The 18,632-nt window shown below is 32.2% G+C and overlaps 1 protein-coding gene across 1 annotated transcript in view; it reads left to right on the top strand.

Moving 5' to 3' along the window:
* LOC124537829 (glutaredoxin domain-containing cysteine-rich protein CG31559-like) overlaps positions 1 to 18,632 on the top strand; it is a 108,626-nt gene that overhangs the window by 31,540 nt on the left and 58,454 nt on the right. Inside the window, exon 2 of the mRNA XM_047114754.1 lies at positions 10,179 to 11,808. Within this exon, the coding sequence (XP_046970710.1) occupies positions 10,360 to 11,808 (1,449 nt within the window). The 5' untranslated portion in view covers positions 10,179 to 10,359. The remainder of the gene's footprint in view (positions 1 to 10,178; positions 11,809 to 18,632) is intronic.

Genomic DNA, 18,632 nt, shown 5'->3' on the forward strand with positions numbered 1-18,632 from the left:
AAGGAAAACATCGTGAGGAAACCTGCATGTGAACAATTTCATAGAAATTCTGCCACATGTGTAATTCCACCAACCCGCATTGGAACAGCATGGTGGAATATGTTCTAAACATTCTCCTCAAAAGGGAGAAGAGGCCTTTAGCCCGGCAGTGGGAATTTACAGGCTGTTGTTGTTGTTGTACTTATTTAGAAGATATTTGGATGGTTCAGATGAGTAAATAAAATTCAGAACACACACATACATACACAACAAAAAATGTGCTTTGATCTTGTACTGTCATATTCGAGCAAATCCAACACAGACGAAAAGAGTTAAGATGCAGGACCAAGGGTTTTTCTCCGAGGCACGAGAGGGTGCATCTAACTTCCTGACACCTCTGCTGCCTTAAATCCACTACACCAACGTACTAGCATTATATATGTAAAACAATATTCTTGTTATAAATTCACATATTCATCTTAAATGACTTAACTGTTAAGATACTTAAATACATACAAACAAACAATCAACATAATCTTTATTAATATATTTAACATACTCCAATAGTTTCCACGTTAATCAACGTCCAGTTCCTTAATGCAATTATTGAAATACTTTTTTAAATACTTAACAGCATTCCATTTCCTTTATTTATATAAATAAACAGGAATTGAGGAAGAACGAGTTAGATTTTTTTGCATTACAACGATGACCATATAACAACAGTTGACATATTTAACATTTGTATTTATAAATAGTTTTATAATAAAAGATATGAAGTCGCAGTGGAAAAAACTTTAGCGAAATTCAAATACAGATGACACTTATAAACTAGAAATTTCAATGCATAATAAACAACATATTTTGATGACCTCAGTGGTCGAGTGGTGTGTACACCGGTTTTCATGGGAACGCCACTCCAAGGTCCTGGGTTCGATTACCGGCTGAGTCAATGTAGATTATCATTAATTTCTATGTTGTCTTGGATCTCGGCGTTTGTGGTACTCGTTACTTCGGATTTTCTATAACACAAGTGCTTTAACTACTTACATTGGGATCAGAGTAATGTGTGTGATGTTGTCTCATATTTATTTATATTTGACTGTACTATATTATGTACTAAGGACCGGCCAAACTTCGCACGGATGTCATTTTGATACTAAATATTCTACACATTTTTTCCTATTCCTTTAGCTATATTATATTTTTTTAGATACATAAACCTTCCCCTCGAATCACTCTATCTACTAAAAAAAACCGCATCAAAATCCGTTCCGTAATTTTAAAGATCTATACGACATATCTGACTAATATATATTATGTATAATTGTGTTCAAACCCAAACACCAGATAGTTTCATCAGCTTGTCTTTATAATTCATATCGTGCGACCATAAAGGAAAACGCCTTGAAACACGCATGTGAAATCGCACGCTTTGCTTACTCGCTTATAATAAGTAAATAAACTGCTTGCCAAGATGAACCTTCTCGTATGAAAAGCCTTCAAAACCGCACTTGAGACTTTGTTTTAGAAAAATGATGATTATTTAAAGTTACAACTTGTAAGTAGAATTGCCCCCTATAAATTTTAAATTAACTTGGAATTCTCTTATAAGAACTCCAATACGAGTTGAGAAGTATAATAGTTAATTTACCGACAAAAAGTATCTTGTCTATTCGTTTAATATTAATACATATAAGAATTTAGTGAGATGGTTGTTGAATTACCCAGATTAATGGGACCGTGATGAACAGCAATGCTCCAAATTCCAACCCACAAAGTCACTAATGTTATCTTCAATATATCTTAAGTAAAAATCAGTGCAATGCTATGAAATAAAAGATATCTTAAAAATGATATGATAACTCTATAGTAATATACATATATAATTTGACAGGGTTATTCTCATCAATGGCCCAGTGGTTAGAACGCGTGCATCTTAACCGATGATTGCGGGTTCAAACCCAGGCGAGCACCACTATATATATGTGCTTAATTTGTGTTTATAATATTTCATCTCGCGCTCGGCGGTGAAGGAAAACATCGGGAGGAAACCTGTATGTGTCTAATTTCGAAATTCTGCTACATGTGCATTCCACCAACCCGTATTGGAACAGCGTGGTGGAATATGTCCCAAACCCTCTCCTTAATGGAAGAGGAGGCCTTATCTCAGCAGTGGGAAATGTACAGACTGTTACTATTCTCATCAATAGTGTTCTATTTTTAAATCATTCATTTTTTAAAAAAAATATCTGCTTGATACGTCTATACAGCTCGGTTCAACAAACAATAAGTAATGTTGATAATAAATAATATTATATGTAAGTGTTTAAACAACATACAATAATAATTCGCACTATATTCATTAAAATCGCTGACGTATCTTTCGTCGATTGTTTTAGCTTCAGTTCTTGCGTGTGTTACATCGTGTTCATTTATCGTTAATACAATCACAAGCATTATAATTTATATGTAGATAAAGACTTCCATATGTATAATAGCATGTTCTAGTGGCATTTCACATGTTTCTATAAATATATATTAAGTATTAGTATTTATTTTACTTTTGTTTGTAGTTTTGTATATGTTTGAGGTATATTTTCTGAGGAAGCATATCGTCTATATCAGACTTGATTTTTATTTGGTCTCAATTATAAAAAAGAAACTAATATTATTTAAAAATAAAATTTTAACAAAAAGAAAAACCGACTTCAAACAAAACACTATTTTAAAACAAATGAATATGCACGAAAAAGTAATAAAAATAATTGCGTATTCAACATATTTTTTAGAGTCTTCCTAAGTTAAATGAAATGAAAAATATTAGACTACTTAAAAGTCGATTAACGATTATATCATGTAGTTATAATTATTGTTATATTTGGAGCCGGTGTCAGCCACGGTGCCCTTGCCCCAACAATCAAAAGAAAGAAGCGATACGAGCCCCTTGATTGATCCAGTATATTATTGTGTAAAAGGTAATTTGTAAAAAACATATTTGTTAAAGTATTCTCGTAATGTTTTTTGATAGATATACTGTAGGGTTTTATTGGCTGACACCGACTCCAAATATAACAATAATTATAACTACATGATATAATCGTTAATCGACTTTTAAGTAGTCTAATATTTTTCATTTAATTTAACTTAGGAAGACTCTAAAAAATATGTTGAATACGCAATTATTTTTCCTCCTTTTTCGTGCATATTCATTTGTTTTAAAATAGTGTTTTGTTTGAAGTCGGTTTTTCTTTTTGTTAAAATTTTATTTATTTTTTGATTTTAAGTGAAGCTGATGTTGACTAACTAATTTGTTTTAATATGGATAGATTAAGCGTTCCGTTTATATGAGTCAGAAACTACTTCGAGGACAATTTTTAAAGGAAACTTGCGAATAAAGCAAAAATAGACTTTCGAAAATGCGGATTTAATACGTCACGCGGCGTAAGCTACAAGGATCCCTCGAAGGAGCTGTAATCGAACTCAGCAAAAAAACTTTGAAAAAGACCAACTATATTTCGTACATCATATGACATCACATCACATACACAAAATTTGATTAAAGATAGTAAGAAATTCTGCCCCATATCGCACCCTAACTGCGAGCCGTATAGGAGTTCCATCACTACATAGTATAAAACAAAGTCGCTTTCTCTGTCCCTATATCTTTAAATCTACGCAACGGATTTTGATGCGGTTTTTTTTTAAAAGATAGTGTGATTCAAGGGGAAGGTTTGTGTATATAATACATGAACAATATAGTAAAGAAACACTGATAATTTTAGAAGTTTGCGATGTGATGTCGTATATAAACAAATTCTGTAGTATATTTAGTATCAGTATTGCACCCGTGCGAAGCCGGGGTGGGTAGCTAGTTGATTATAATATTCGACTATGATAATTACATAAACATAACCACATTACGGAAGGTGACTCAAATATCCAAATAACCTATAAATAAAAGATTCGACCGCGTATCGCTAACGTGCTCCTCAGAATTGTTCCGTTCCCTTCCGTTCCGTTACTTTGTCATGGATCCTGTGCTCAGAACCTTACCAAACTTTCACCAAATTACCCTTGAAGTATATATTTTATAATAAAAAAAGAATTATCAAAATTTGTTAACGTGATTTTCAGTTATTCACCTATTTGTCGCGCATATACGTAATGCAAATTTAAGACTTATGTCGTTTTCACATGGATACCATCATCGGAAAAAAAAATTAAAAAAATGGGACCCCACGGGAAGCACTACCTTTCAAACAAAAAAAAAATTATCAAAATCGGTCCACCCAGTGAAAAGTTATGAGGTAACAAACATAAAAAAAAAAAAAAAAAAAAAAAAATACAGACGAATTGATAACCTCCTCCTTTTGGAAGTCGGTTGATAAAGAAGTAATAACTAAAAACAAATTGTCAGCAAAAAACTTAAGCAAATCTTCTCCCTGTGAGGAGAAGATTTGGAACTTATTCCTCTACTCCAAAGCGTGTCCACGTGAAGCAGATTTTCATTGAAATTAGAAACATGTGAATTTATTTACTATGTTTTCCTTTACCACCGAGCAAACGATAATCTAGGAGATTTAAGATTTTTCATCACGCTGTATATCTGTCCCATTTACATACAAGTAATTTAATTTCAAATCTATTATATTAAATGAAACATATATCGAACCTCCTAATAATTTCATTAATGTTATCTGATAATAAAAATAATTTATTCAATTTACTTATCTTCAGCTAAATAATTCGCTTTCACAAAAGCAGTTTTCTAAAACTAATGATAAATTTAATGACACCACTTTTACTGACAATTCATTTTATGATGTATGGGCAAATCTTACCTTGACATTTGACATCATACGCTTTTACTGAAGAAAACGCGTTATCGTCACAAAAGTAGCTTGGACGCTAAGTGAAAGTGCAATTGTCAATACTGAGTAAACAATGCAATCTTTATCAAATACAAACAAAGGAAATTACACTTTAATGCATTGTAATTAAAGTCAATGTTGTGTGTTTTTATTGTTCGAGCTAATGTATGTGCTTATTGTATAATAATGACAATAATTTTATGAAACAATGCAGTTATCATTGTATAAAATAGCAAAGACATATAGAATAGAAACATTTCAATTATAAACCAGTTAGATATGAAAGAAATAGAATAATAATAATAATTATTATTTTCCATAAAGAAAACTACTTTTGTTTTTGTTCGTATTATATGTGCTCATACCGTCGTTCAACCGACAGAACTATTGTATCGACCAGATCACATTCGTGAGGGTTTCATTCATTATCATAGAACACAGATCGTATCGGGTATTTATTTACTAAAAAATAAATATTAAAATACAAGTATTCTTTATTCGATTAGGCGTGGATTAGTGGTTACATTTGTAATATTTTCATCCGGAATATCCAGGTTCGCTTCACCGTGGAGCACAAAACGAACAAGTGTATGGATACAAGGGACATAACATCTTAATTCCCCAGGAATTGTTGGCATTCCGCATTTGAGGATGGAAGAAATGGTTAAAATTTATCACGCCGCTAACTTATGGTTACTACCATCAGGTAGTCTTTTTCCCGTCCTTCAAAACAGCGTTTCATGATTAATTCACAAGCGAAATATGAATTATATTATTTTAGTACACCTAAATATCTTAAGTATAATCCTGCGTGAATACTTTACGAACGTTTTCAAGTCACAATAAAAACTCTTGGACTAGTTACAACATTCGACACCTTTACATAAGGACAATACAATATCTGAAAAAAAAGTTGAACATTGTTGTATTGTCTCGGCTGTGAGTGAATCTTGATGACATGATAACAAGGCGACAAAACAATACATATTTTGTCGTTACGTTCAAAGAAATCGGTTACTTAAATTGGTAAATTTTAATTCCGCCTAGACCGTGACGTTGTCTTCTTGTTTGTTTCCATTTAGTGCGACCGATTATAAAATGATTCTGACTGATACATCGATGTTTCTCCCTGATGACTTTTTAAACTTATCAGGTTATATATTGGTGGGACAGCAGTATTTTTATAGGAGTATGTTTAGTTACGGTATCACCGCTTACCAGTGTAGTGTTACAAAGCAGATCTGGGTGGTGTACACTAAGTATAATATAATTTATTGCATTTACAGATTTTAATCCCATGGTTTGCAGCGCCTTGATATTGTTTATACTTTTTTACAAAATCAATATCTATGAAGGTACCACTTACCACTTATCAATTTAACAAAAAGAAAAACGGACTTGAAACAAAACACTATTTAAAACAAATAAATATGTACTAAAAAGTAATAAAAATAATTGCGTATTCAACATTTTTTGGAGTCCTCCTAAGTAAAATGAAATGAAAAATATTAGACTACTTAATAGTCGATTTACGATTATATAACGTCGTTATTGTTATATTTAGAACGAGAGACTAAGACGATTAGACACAGCCTAGACAGGATCAAAAGTGACCATCGATTTCATTTGCTGGAGAGAGAGTGTTATATGTATTTATGTGTTACATTTTTACATGATCAACGATTGACGCACTTGATTGATCAACGATTGAACACCCCCGTCATATCTCGTGGATCTTATTAGAAATATGAGATTTAATTATAAGCCTTACATTATATTTTGAATAAAGTATGCGAAACTTCGTTAAGTAAACCAAGCATCTGCCTTCATTCTTTGTATAAATCGACTCGCTTCGAATCGATATAAATTATTCGCGTAACATGATTTATAAAATCGATTCGTTCCAATATTTTGTTGGGAAAGTTGTTTTTGTTCCAATCGATGATTCTGTTCGACGAATTTAATCATAATTTTATGATGTCGATTCGAAATCTGTTCGAACCTTTTTTGATATTCACGGTGAGGTCTTGCAAACTGGGGGCCAACTGTCGTGGCGTCACGGTAGTATGCGTAAGCGATGGTGCCCCGGAGAATAGGTATCGTTTGATTGGTATCAATTCAATGGGTATTCTGGAACTGAGGCGCATCTGGCGTTCTTAGTACTAGTTAGTCTTACGTGCAAACTTCATGCAGGGGAAACCCGTAAAACGTTATTCCAGTGAGAAATTATCTCGCAGGCAAATTTATAATTTTTATTAGTAGGTTATCTGGAAAATGGGCCACATCATGTTAAATGCTCAACCACTGTCAATAGAAATTGGCGCTGTTAAAGCTAATGCACCGCAAACCTTGGAAATTAAGATCTTATGTCTCTTGTTACTATAGTTATACTGACTCACTCGCCCTTCAAACCGGAACACAACAATACCAATTGCTTTATACCAGGTGATAGACGCCAAAACGATACCATTTGAAGGTTAAATAAGCGAGAGTTTTAATATTTTAATTATAATTTGCTCGGTAAATTAGTGACAATGACCATCAAAATAAAAAAATATAAAAAAATATTATATTTTTTGCAGCGTTTATTTTTAATAATATAATTACTTTCTTATAAAAAAAACTACTTTCTTCGCCTATTTTTTACTACGTATTTACTTTCAATTTTTTTTAAGCTGTGTAATTAGAAACGAGTCTCATTACATAATGCTTTCATTTTTAATACTTAAAATTTATATACCAGAAATAAAGTATCGCTATCGTTGCTGATTTGAAGTGAGATTATTATAATTTTATTTTTATATTTATAGTAATTTTTAATTTTTAAAAATAAATTAATTGGTGTCGAAATTAACATCAATGTCTTAATAAATCAAAAGACAGATGGAGTGCGTAGAACATTATGGTGAAGCAATAAAATCGAATCCAAAATAAAAGTTGCTTCGGACCGATTTCAGTCACGTGACCAAAAAACTACTAGAGCAAAATGAGCACTACTGAAAATTATCCAACTGATTTGTTTTATATTTTTTTTCTGATCCAACAAGGGGTTCTAATATAATATTACCTGGAGTCCTGCAGCTAGTTTATAACGCTTACCATCTTAGTATGCTGTAATAAAGTGATAGTAGTCTAAAGTTAGTTCAAAACAAAACACTACTGAAAAAATCGTATCAAAACACGAACGCGTGTTTTGAGACTAGAGGATTCTAAGTCATCTTCGCTTAACGGGTATTAGTTCGTGAAATGAACATTCTATTATATTTACTGCGCATACAAATTTATTTTTAAACGTGTCTCATCCTTTAGAGTTTTAGTTTAGCGGTGGGGATTTCTGAAAGCCTGTGTCACCAACTTATCACATACTTTGCCGCAAAACAGCAATTTTTAATGTTGTTGTCTTAGACAGTGTAAAAGCATAAGGGACGTAACATCATGGCTACTATGGTTGGTGTTACGTTGTCGACGTAAGCTGTGGGTAATATTTACTTTATGCAGTGGTGACCACTTACCATATCGTGACCCATTTGACAGCTCGCCTACATAAAAAATTACGATTGCAGAACTATGTAAATAAAACAATTACAATAAAGTTTTACTTATTTATGTTAAACGAGCATAATTAATAAATAAACAATAGTTTTTATGTATAATCAACTAAATTTAAATCATCCATATAATACTATATCACGTATCCACATTACATACCTTCTCTACGGTTATTATAACTTCAAATAACACTTAGGTATATTCAAGAAATCTTGAGTCTAAAAACAGCCTATTAAATTACATTTCATAATATTTTAGTTAGTGTTCTTTGTATAAGAGTTTGAAAAAAATATATATTTTTTTCATATTGAAATATTATCTTGCTTATTATCGAAGGTATATTATGTAACTGTTACAACCGTGTTACTTGAATTTATACCATAGTAACGACGCAATCTCTTACAAAATCTATCAATGGTTACGTCCATAAAAATGTACAGTCGGCCCTGATAATATGATATCAACATGAGTATTTATACTGTAACCTTTTAAAAAGGTCAATTTTTTGTTAGAAATAATTGATTTTTTTTATATATTGGATTACTTGTATGATTTTAATCGTACATCTTCCGAGTGCTTCTACTTTTATTTATAGTATCTACTTTAACTTGTACTCGCATATTTTATTTTATTTTCGTTAGGACAACCAACAGTAGTATACAAATCAAAATTAAAAAAGCATTTCTATTATAATTAATACAATTATTTACAATAAACAATTTATTTACAGGTAGTCTCACCATGTATCAGAATGCACAATAAAAAAATATATCAAACAAGCATTGGAGATAAGAATACATAATACAATTTTAAATTATAATGTAATAAACAAAAATTAATAAAACCATGTTAAATAAAATATTAATTCAATTCGTCCTATATTTCGTCGTACCTTGCTTGTACTCCCAATTCCAATCCAATAATAAAACTCCAATAAAAATCCAATAATAATCCAAAAATCCAATAATATTTACAATAGGTAACCCCAAAAATAACTCTGAATCAATATCAAAATATTCCTCAATCGAGTAGGTTTATACAACTACTTTAAAATCAGGTAAAGTTATTCTATTACTTAAAGCTATTGATATTAAAATAAGATCAGTGAATCAGCCATCATCATTCATCATCTTTGAATTTATTCATAAAAAAAAAACATAAGATTCCAGTTAAAAATTGTGTAACAAAATTTAGTACGTCGATTGCTACTTCTTCGCCGACTGTATTTGAGTAATAAAACCGATGGCACATTAAAGGCGTGTCTTCAACGAAATTATTGCACATTTCGATTATTTAGTGACCAAGTGACATCGTCGTGTAATTGTTAATTTATGTCGTAATACGTTTGTAATAAGGTAAATTTTCACGTAACGGAAATGTACGTGCGTGCAACATAAACATTATAACTATAAAACAAAATTTCCTATATATTTAATTGCATAATTTCATTGTTTGTAGAACGTTTACATTAGTACGCCATATTTATGCAAACTTCGATAATAACATACACTAGACAATTATATAATAACGCTTTATATATAATTTACCTTTCACAAATTATCTCGTTGTATGTAAAAGTGAATAAAATTTCATAAAAAAAATATACGAAAATTATGTAAATATTCGTTCCACATAAGTTTATTTATGAATGTTTTGTAATTTTAATAATTCATGCAATCATTTACATTTGTAGCGTTCTATTATTATGAAAATTATATTTCTATGTAAACGTAAATGTGATACGAACAATTACTAACCGAGAATTCATCTTTTCAGGTAAATAAATACAGCAAGGCGAAACAGGCCACCCGTGCATGCTTGGCAGTGATTAGTGACCCACTCGACCAACCGGAACCATTATGCCATATACATCAACAACAATCTAAAACGATAGACCTGACTCGAATTGCAATTGAAAGAACCGTTAGTTAATTATGCTTATTTATTAACTCGCGACATGATGGAGGAGGTGACTACACGCCCCAATTTGGAGTACATCTCCCCTCTACCCCCTAAAGTGAAGCAAATTACCGGATCGACTACTTTTACGCAGATAACCGCCGATGATGCTAGCCTTCGAGTGAATGGATTCGCCGATAGTCGTTCAGACATGGACTCTCTAAGTTCGATGCACTCTCTTGTCCTTAATTCTAAGACACCAACAACAACGGTATATTTAGCGGCGACCCAGCCAGAGCGACCCGCGATCGCTCATAGTGCAGACGCACTCGCCAACGGTCCACACGTGGTCACTATCAGAATAAACACGGATGCTGATAAGCCGAAGGCGCCGAAAATATCGAGCGTCCACCTCAAAAGTGACGTCGACTTCGACACATATAAAATCAATGACAACAGCAAGAAGAACAACAGCTTAGTCAGACTCAACGTCGAGGAGAGTCGACCGAAAATTTTAGATAATGAGGATATGTTAAAGGTGGATAAACCACCGTACATCTATTGTAATTCGTACGTGAACACAATGTCTAATATCGTAATGTCGAGTGGCCAATGCTCTCCAAGTGACACTCTAGATTCGGGTACGTGCAGTGACCTTGACGGCACGCCACCGCCGCTTCCAAAAAAGAAGACATTAAAATCTAACTCCGCCAAGAAAGTCTCCGTTACGGTAATTAACCAGTCAAGAAATCAAAGCGAGGTCGATTTCGAAGATAACGACTCGAACATATCGTGTGACTCGCTAAATAGTAGCGAGTTAAATGGAAGCGTGCACGCCGACGAAAGTCACAGCGACGACGCGAGTAAAAAAGAAAAGAAACAGTCTTCCGAGGCAGCGCCACAAGCGCTAGCCAAAGCGAACAATAAAGACGGCAGCTTTCTACCACAAGGTCTTCTTCAAGACATTAGAGATCGTTCAGCGAAACTCAGCACGGTCGAAACTGAAAGTGAGTTGCAGACTGAGCGGAATCAGGAAGTGATTCAGAATATTAATGATAATGCAAATATATCAAAAGAAAGCGCTCAACTCACATCGTTCCGTTTAGTTTCCCAGCTTAATAGCGAAGTGAAGAAAAACAGCGTAGAATTGCTACCGGTAACTGAAACCAAAACGCCCCTTATTAGCGAGAGCACGTACGAAGAAAGAAAGCAATCAGAGAAAATGAAAGACGATTTATGTTATAGCAGCCACTACTTCGATACGGACAAATTTTATGACTTCCACTTGAATGAAAAACAATTCGACGATGTGTCGGTGAAAAGTGTGAGTGAAAATAACAGTGTTTGTGAACAGCTATCCGATATTGAGTATTTCGCGGGAATAAAAGATTACAAAAGTGAGGAGGCACCGTCTACTATAAAAAGTTCGAAGGGAACAATTCGTGGAGTAAAAAACCGCGTTCGTGCGGGGATTGCAACATTCCTTCAAATGCAAAGCACGACAAAGGTATGTCTTAATTTTTTTTTTAAATAAACAACTAAAAACTTCTTAGTCAAAAACGCATTAGTCGGAATTAATAGCGCGTCAAAAACTTCAAGTAAAAGTGAGACAATTATTTGTTTCTTTTATTCAGTGTCCATTACAATGTCAAGTTAGCTAGTAGATTACGAATCAGAAAGTTTGCACTAACTGCTCATTAAACACGTACCGATTTTAGAGGTCACAGTCAAGTATTTGAAAGTGCACGCAAACACGTACCCTAGGGTATTACGACCGTTTTATTAAGGTGCAAGACTGCCGAACACGACGTATAGCATAGTCAACAATAACAAAGAAGTACATATTATTATAGTATTGAACGATCATTAAAAATTATAATTCTTATAATATTTTTCTGTACTTATGAATATCACTAAACTCTTTCTGTATATAAAGTAAAAGTAAATTTCCCATTGCTGGGATAAGGCCTCCTCATCCATTAAGGAGAGGGTTTGGAACATATTCCACCACGCTGTTCCATTGCGGGTTGGTGGAATGCACATGTGGCAGAATTTTGATGAAATTAGACACATGCAGGTTTCCTCACAATGTTTCCTTTCACCGCCAAGCTCGAGATGAATTATAAAAACAAATTAAGCACATACATATAGTGGTGCTTGCCTGGGTTTGAACCCTCAATCATCGTTTAAGATGCACGCGTTCTAACCATTGGGCCACCTCAGCTCATTCTGTATTATATATATCTATATTACATTCTATAACAAGTACCTTTAGATATAAGTGGTTATAAGCTGTCGCTATATTTTATCTATCTTGCGATTCAAATATTTATTGTTCCACAAAATACAAAGAGACCTATCAAGAAACGATTTTCTTTCTCCATAACAATCACACAATAATCCATCTATCGGATAAAAAGCATTCAACACAGTACATACAAGAATAATAATAACTAACAAACCGTCCCGGCTACGCAGAGGTGCAATGCTGATACTAAATGTACTATAGAATTTGTTTATTTACAACATCACTTACAACTTCTAAAATTATCTGTATTTCTCTAGTAAATTGTCCATGTATTATATACAAAAACCTTCCTCTCGAATCAATCTATCTATTGAAAAAAACCGCATCAAAATGCGTTGTGTAATTTTAAAGATCTAAGCATACATAGGGACAGACAGCGGTAACCGTGTTTTATACTATGTATAGATGATCATGTTCACGAAATCATATAAACGTAAAACAAAATTGTTATACATTATCATTTATACAAGCATTGTTTTTAGGAGTTTTGAAATATTTAAATGAGAACCTTCATAATATTAAAACAATGGTACAATAATACAAGTAACAAGCAACAATTACAGTCTTAATTACATTTGTAATTATTAACGGATGATCTGGTTAATTCTTTACTCAACAAAGGCCTATTGTCATTCAAACGACGGCTAATTTTATACGCATGACAGCATATGATTATACCACGACTCCGGTCAATGTTATTAAGTTATCGTAACTTTCAAAGATCTAACAAGCAATTGTTTTGACAATAGTTTTAGAATTCATAATTGAACGTAATTTGACTGTCCCATCACTTTTTTTTTAAATATTCAATGTCATTCTAATCTCTTGTTTATGCGACGTATTTGGCCAATTACGACGTTTTAGGAAAGTAACACGCAAGGATTTGTTCCAGGACACCTAAAACAGATAACATAAAATGACGACACAGACAAGACAATACAATAATGGTATCATACAAAAAAAAGTTGAAATAAGTTTATTAGTAGGAAATGGAAAATATATGTAGGAAAGAAAAAAAATCTAACAACATGTGTAAAGGGGAAAAAAATGTTTCATATTTTAAGTCATGAAATGAAATTTATTTCATTAAATGAATTACAAAAGAAGAATGCGAATAAGTGAGAAAAGACTGAAAATTGATAGGTCGGGGTATATCTGGAGGAAGAGCCCCTACACTTAAGCTTTCTTTACAAAACAATATTTTCATGTCAAATATTTCTGACAAAATAATTGTTATATATGGTTTAAGGTAATGCAATTGATTGCGAGGGTTGCTTGATTACTTACAAATCAGAGGAATCCTTTCCTGCCACCGGAAATCCAAACCCTTATTCCTCACTGAGACGTGATAATCCATTAATCAAAAGCGAGTTGTCAATGGAATTTAGTTCTTATTCCGTATTAATATAATAATAATAAATTTCTCATTTAAAGAGACAGTAACACTTAACACCTAAATATATGGCTAACCAAATAATATTCGATGATATAATATCATTACATAGTACAAAACAAAGTCACTTACCGCTATCTGTCCCTATGTATGCTTAGATCTTTAAAATTACGCAACGGATTTTGATGCGGTGTTTTTAATAGATAGAGTGATTCGAGAGGAAGGTTTTTGTATATAATACATGGACAACCAATTCATCATAAAGCAACAAGAAAAAATGTGTTGTATATTTAGTATCAGCATTGCACCCCTTTGAAGCCGGGTGAGGTCGCTAGTATCTTTATAAAATCACAACCAAAACAAAATTTTCTTTATTCATGTAGACTCATAAAAACACTTATGAATCGTCATGTCACAGTGTTAAATTAAATTTAAAATTCCTAAAAGAAACGTTATTTTTTGTAATGCCTAACTGAATAAAAAAACTACTAAAGAAATAAACACTTCCGGAGTTAAACCTGCTATAAATTTAGACTATAAAGGTGACTGGCGTTGATGTCAAAAAAAAAAACTTATGAAAAAGTATCTTTATATAAAATAATTCTGAAAGTTTCGTTTAAATCTGTATTAATATTATAAATGTAACTCGGTCTGTTCAGACAGACAGACAGCAATCGCTTTTTCACGACCAAACTGTTGAACCGAATTTGATGAATTGGTATGAAGCAAACATGTACTCGAAGTAAGGATATACTACGTTTTTGCCTAACACATGACAAACAACACCCTAAAATTTGGGTAAAAGCTGCGAGCCACTCGTTGTATTTAATATAACAGCAATAAAATAACAAGCAAATCTGTCTGATGATAAGAAACTAATGAAACAGATGATATGACAAGTTATTTGTCAATGCCACGAGATCGAGTATGAGAATTTGTTTAAGAACTTCACTTAAACAATAGACGTAATGATAAAAGAAAATTCCTTAACGTGTTCTATTGTGATCATTTTGACATTGAATGATTACTGCGATTACACACAGATTCCCTGCTTTGGTTATAATGATTATCTATATCTATTGCTTCATTGATGTAGTTGCTTAGTCATATGGCTGCAGATGCTGAATTTCTAGGTTCAAAGTTCAATAAACGTTCTTGGTTTTTTTTTTGTAATCAGGAATTTATCTACAGTACACTTTAATGGCTTTGGATTGTCATAAAGCGTTTGATTCTTTGCTTGATCTCACTATACATATGTACTTACATCAAAAATTGTCCTATCCTTTTACTTGGCAGAAGATATACCATATGTACAAATTTGTCTGAGTTGGTATCATCCAGTGTGTTCCCATTAAAGAGTGTCTGCGTCAGATTAACTACCAACACAAAGGCCATAAATTCTTAGTTTCCAAAATTAGTGGCGCATTGGCAAGAAATGTATTAAAATTTCATACGGCATCACATACCATCAGGTAGCACATGTGGTTATCTGCATACACATGCAAAAATTAGAATGAGGGAATAAAGTACTTCTGCGCATGCGTACACTCTTGTAAACTAACATGTCTCAATAACAGGTATCAATATTCCTATTAGAATTTATAAACGAAATCAATCAATTTTGTGTCATTATCACCAAAAAAAGAAAAAAGTAATAAATTTTAATTAAACATTTTCTAGAATCTCTCCATCAAAAATACATACTGAAATATTTTGGTACCCCGTCTTCATTATACACCTGTCCCAAAAAGCCTTCTCACAAAACACACCTATCACTTTCTGAAGCTTAAAATAGAAATATAAATTTTGTTATATGTCGTACCTAAAAGTATTCTCACTCATCACTCCTATCATTTCTGAAGCTGAGAGCTGAAGAAAAAACAGTAGCATATTTTTTTTAATATTTTTCTCTAGAAATGAATGATATGCTGTTACCACACTATACACCAGATGTCATAGTAAAGTTAATAAAATTCTTTAGGTATAGACTTCACGTCTGTGAATAGCTCAATCATTCTCCAATACCATTAGGTAAGATATGATAGACTGGCTTTCTATTATCAAGATATTTACAACTATTTTGAATTCGCAATTACTGCATAATTAAGAAGTCGATAAACTCGTATCGATCTTACATAATTTTCGTATACATTTTAACCACCCACATCGGTTTACACAACCGATCAAAAACTTATTACGTTTAGACGGTATTATCGAACAGCTGAACAGATTCATCATTGTATTGAATGATGGCTAAAAAAGTTACACGACAACCTGACAACACCATATTTGTTATGTAATGTCTTCAAACAAATGTCAATTATAGAATCATTTCAAAACTTTTAAGGCCAAAATATTTATCGCCATCGATAATATTAGGGAGGGCGTTAATTTGGTTAAACCAACACTATTCCTTAAGGCAACTGAAGGATTAATTGATTTTAATAATTGTCTTAAGATAATACTGAAGTTTATTTATCGTTTTTAATAATCTGATCGATAATACTACAAAAATATCATTCGAGGTTTTCTGTAAGAATAAACAAACTTAAACACTAGTTATGATCATGAAATATCAGAAAGTAATGTCATGCGACATTCACTATATATTGTTTACATTTAGTATAGGAATAAAAATAGCGTACCGTAAGTCACATTTCAACATTTCACTTGTGAGTTCGAAGTGAGTTCTGACAGACCAAGATTGTGAAACGTCAGGACGGATATGCCTGTATGTGATATGCCCTTTGCGTGTTATTGCACTCACTCACCCTACAAACTGGTACATCAGAATAATACTAATAGATGAAAAAATACTTGATTGTATAAAAGGTCATAAGTGATTTGAAATCGTGAGTAAATTTGCATATCCGCGCTAACACGATATCAATTTGTCGTAATTAGATCGATAGTTAATTTTTTCACCAATCTTTGTATTCAATCATCCTAATGTTCCCACAAAAGTCTCCCGTTATTCAAACAAACACCTTTCCACGTTTCCATTAAATTTTTTTATAGGTGATAATGTATAATCGCAAACCAAGCAGCTTATAATTATTCCACTTAAAATCAAAATAATTACAGCCCTTGAACGTATATCTGTCAACTATTTCCCGCTTTTCCAAGTCTAGTAATTAAAGTAAAAATGCCATTTCCTTGCAAAGATCTCACGACGAGAGGAAGAGACATCACATAATGATTCAATAGAAATACGTGATGCTGGGAAAGTCGTACTAAAAAATAATGTATCTGCTTTGTCTTTTTAGAAACGTATGCTGTAATTAATTGTTCTATATATGGTCAATGGATTCAATTTAAATTTAAAGAATTACAAATTATTTGTTAATTTATATTGACATTGAAACAGTTTCTAATTAAATACAATACTCGTATCTATTTTTAGTTTTATTTTTTAGCTGATTTTAAGTAAAAAATAACGAACCTTTTTTTTTTAAGCAAAAGGTAAAAACCGATACAAGTTCAAACCAGTTCTTAACCATTAAATTTTCCTGTATCTAATTTGTATTTATAGTCCATTTTATGATCTTCGATGAAAGAATACGTCGTGAGAAAATCTGTATATGTCGGATGAAAGTATGGTAAAGTTTATCAAACGGATATACCGAGTAGCTGCTTTGAATTTGCTTCAAAAATCTTCTCAAACGAGATGAGGCCTAGCTTATTCTTGGAACATTCACAGACTGTAAATTCTTTCTTATTAAATAAATATCTAATGGAAGAAAACATGTTTCATTTACGCATAATATGTTACTTAAAATTATATGAATTAAGTTTAAGACGATTTCATTAATTTTGTCATTATATTTGCGTATTCATGTCATGAGTAATATTACAAATATTTCCCTCTAGTTTTGCTAGAGTTTTAAGAGTTGGTGATTAGGTATTAGATATAAAAGTAACCTATGTTCTACCTCGAAGTTCAAAGTTGCTTCATAGCAAATTTCATCAAATGAAATTTAGTGTTTTTTCCATGAAAGAGCAATAGATATACAGACTGATACTTTCGAATTTATAACATAAGTATGCAAGTATAGATGGGGATAAAGGATAACCAATGTGGTAATCCAGAATATAACATTATGGTCTGGAATGTCACGTGTCTGTGCCAAATTTCATTCAGAACCATTCTACATTTCTGGCGCGATTAAATTCCGAACATCCATCAAAACTTTCGCATTATAATATCAGTGAGATAAATTACAAAAACATTAACGTTATATTAAAATAACATTCTTTAACAGTTCTAGTGCAATTTATTCGTATCGAGATGATAAAATCGATGTTTGTGAGCATCGAGAAATCGCTCGCTCATTAAACATTATGAACACGGTCAAGCTCGTTTAGATTTCTACTACTTTGCTACATAATCCGATCAATTTGTATTGAATGAGACAGCTCATTACTCTCGTATTATTTTCAATTTGTCGCAATTGACATTTAATAGCAACCGAGTGTCATTATTTTTGATAACTTTTTTGTTTTGACGATATTTTCTCTCGTTATTTTCATTTGTTTTTTACGTTGTTATGTTTAGTGGTATTCGTTTGGAACTATATTTTGTTTACGATGTAATATGATAATTGTTTAATAATTTTAATACTGTTTGATA

This window comes from Vanessa cardui, chromosome 19, assembly GCF_905220365.1.
Source record: "Vanessa cardui chromosome 19, ilVanCard2.1, whole genome shotgun sequence".
NCBI classification, from domain to species: Eukaryota; Metazoa; Arthropoda; class Insecta; order Lepidoptera; family Nymphalidae; genus Vanessa; species Vanessa cardui.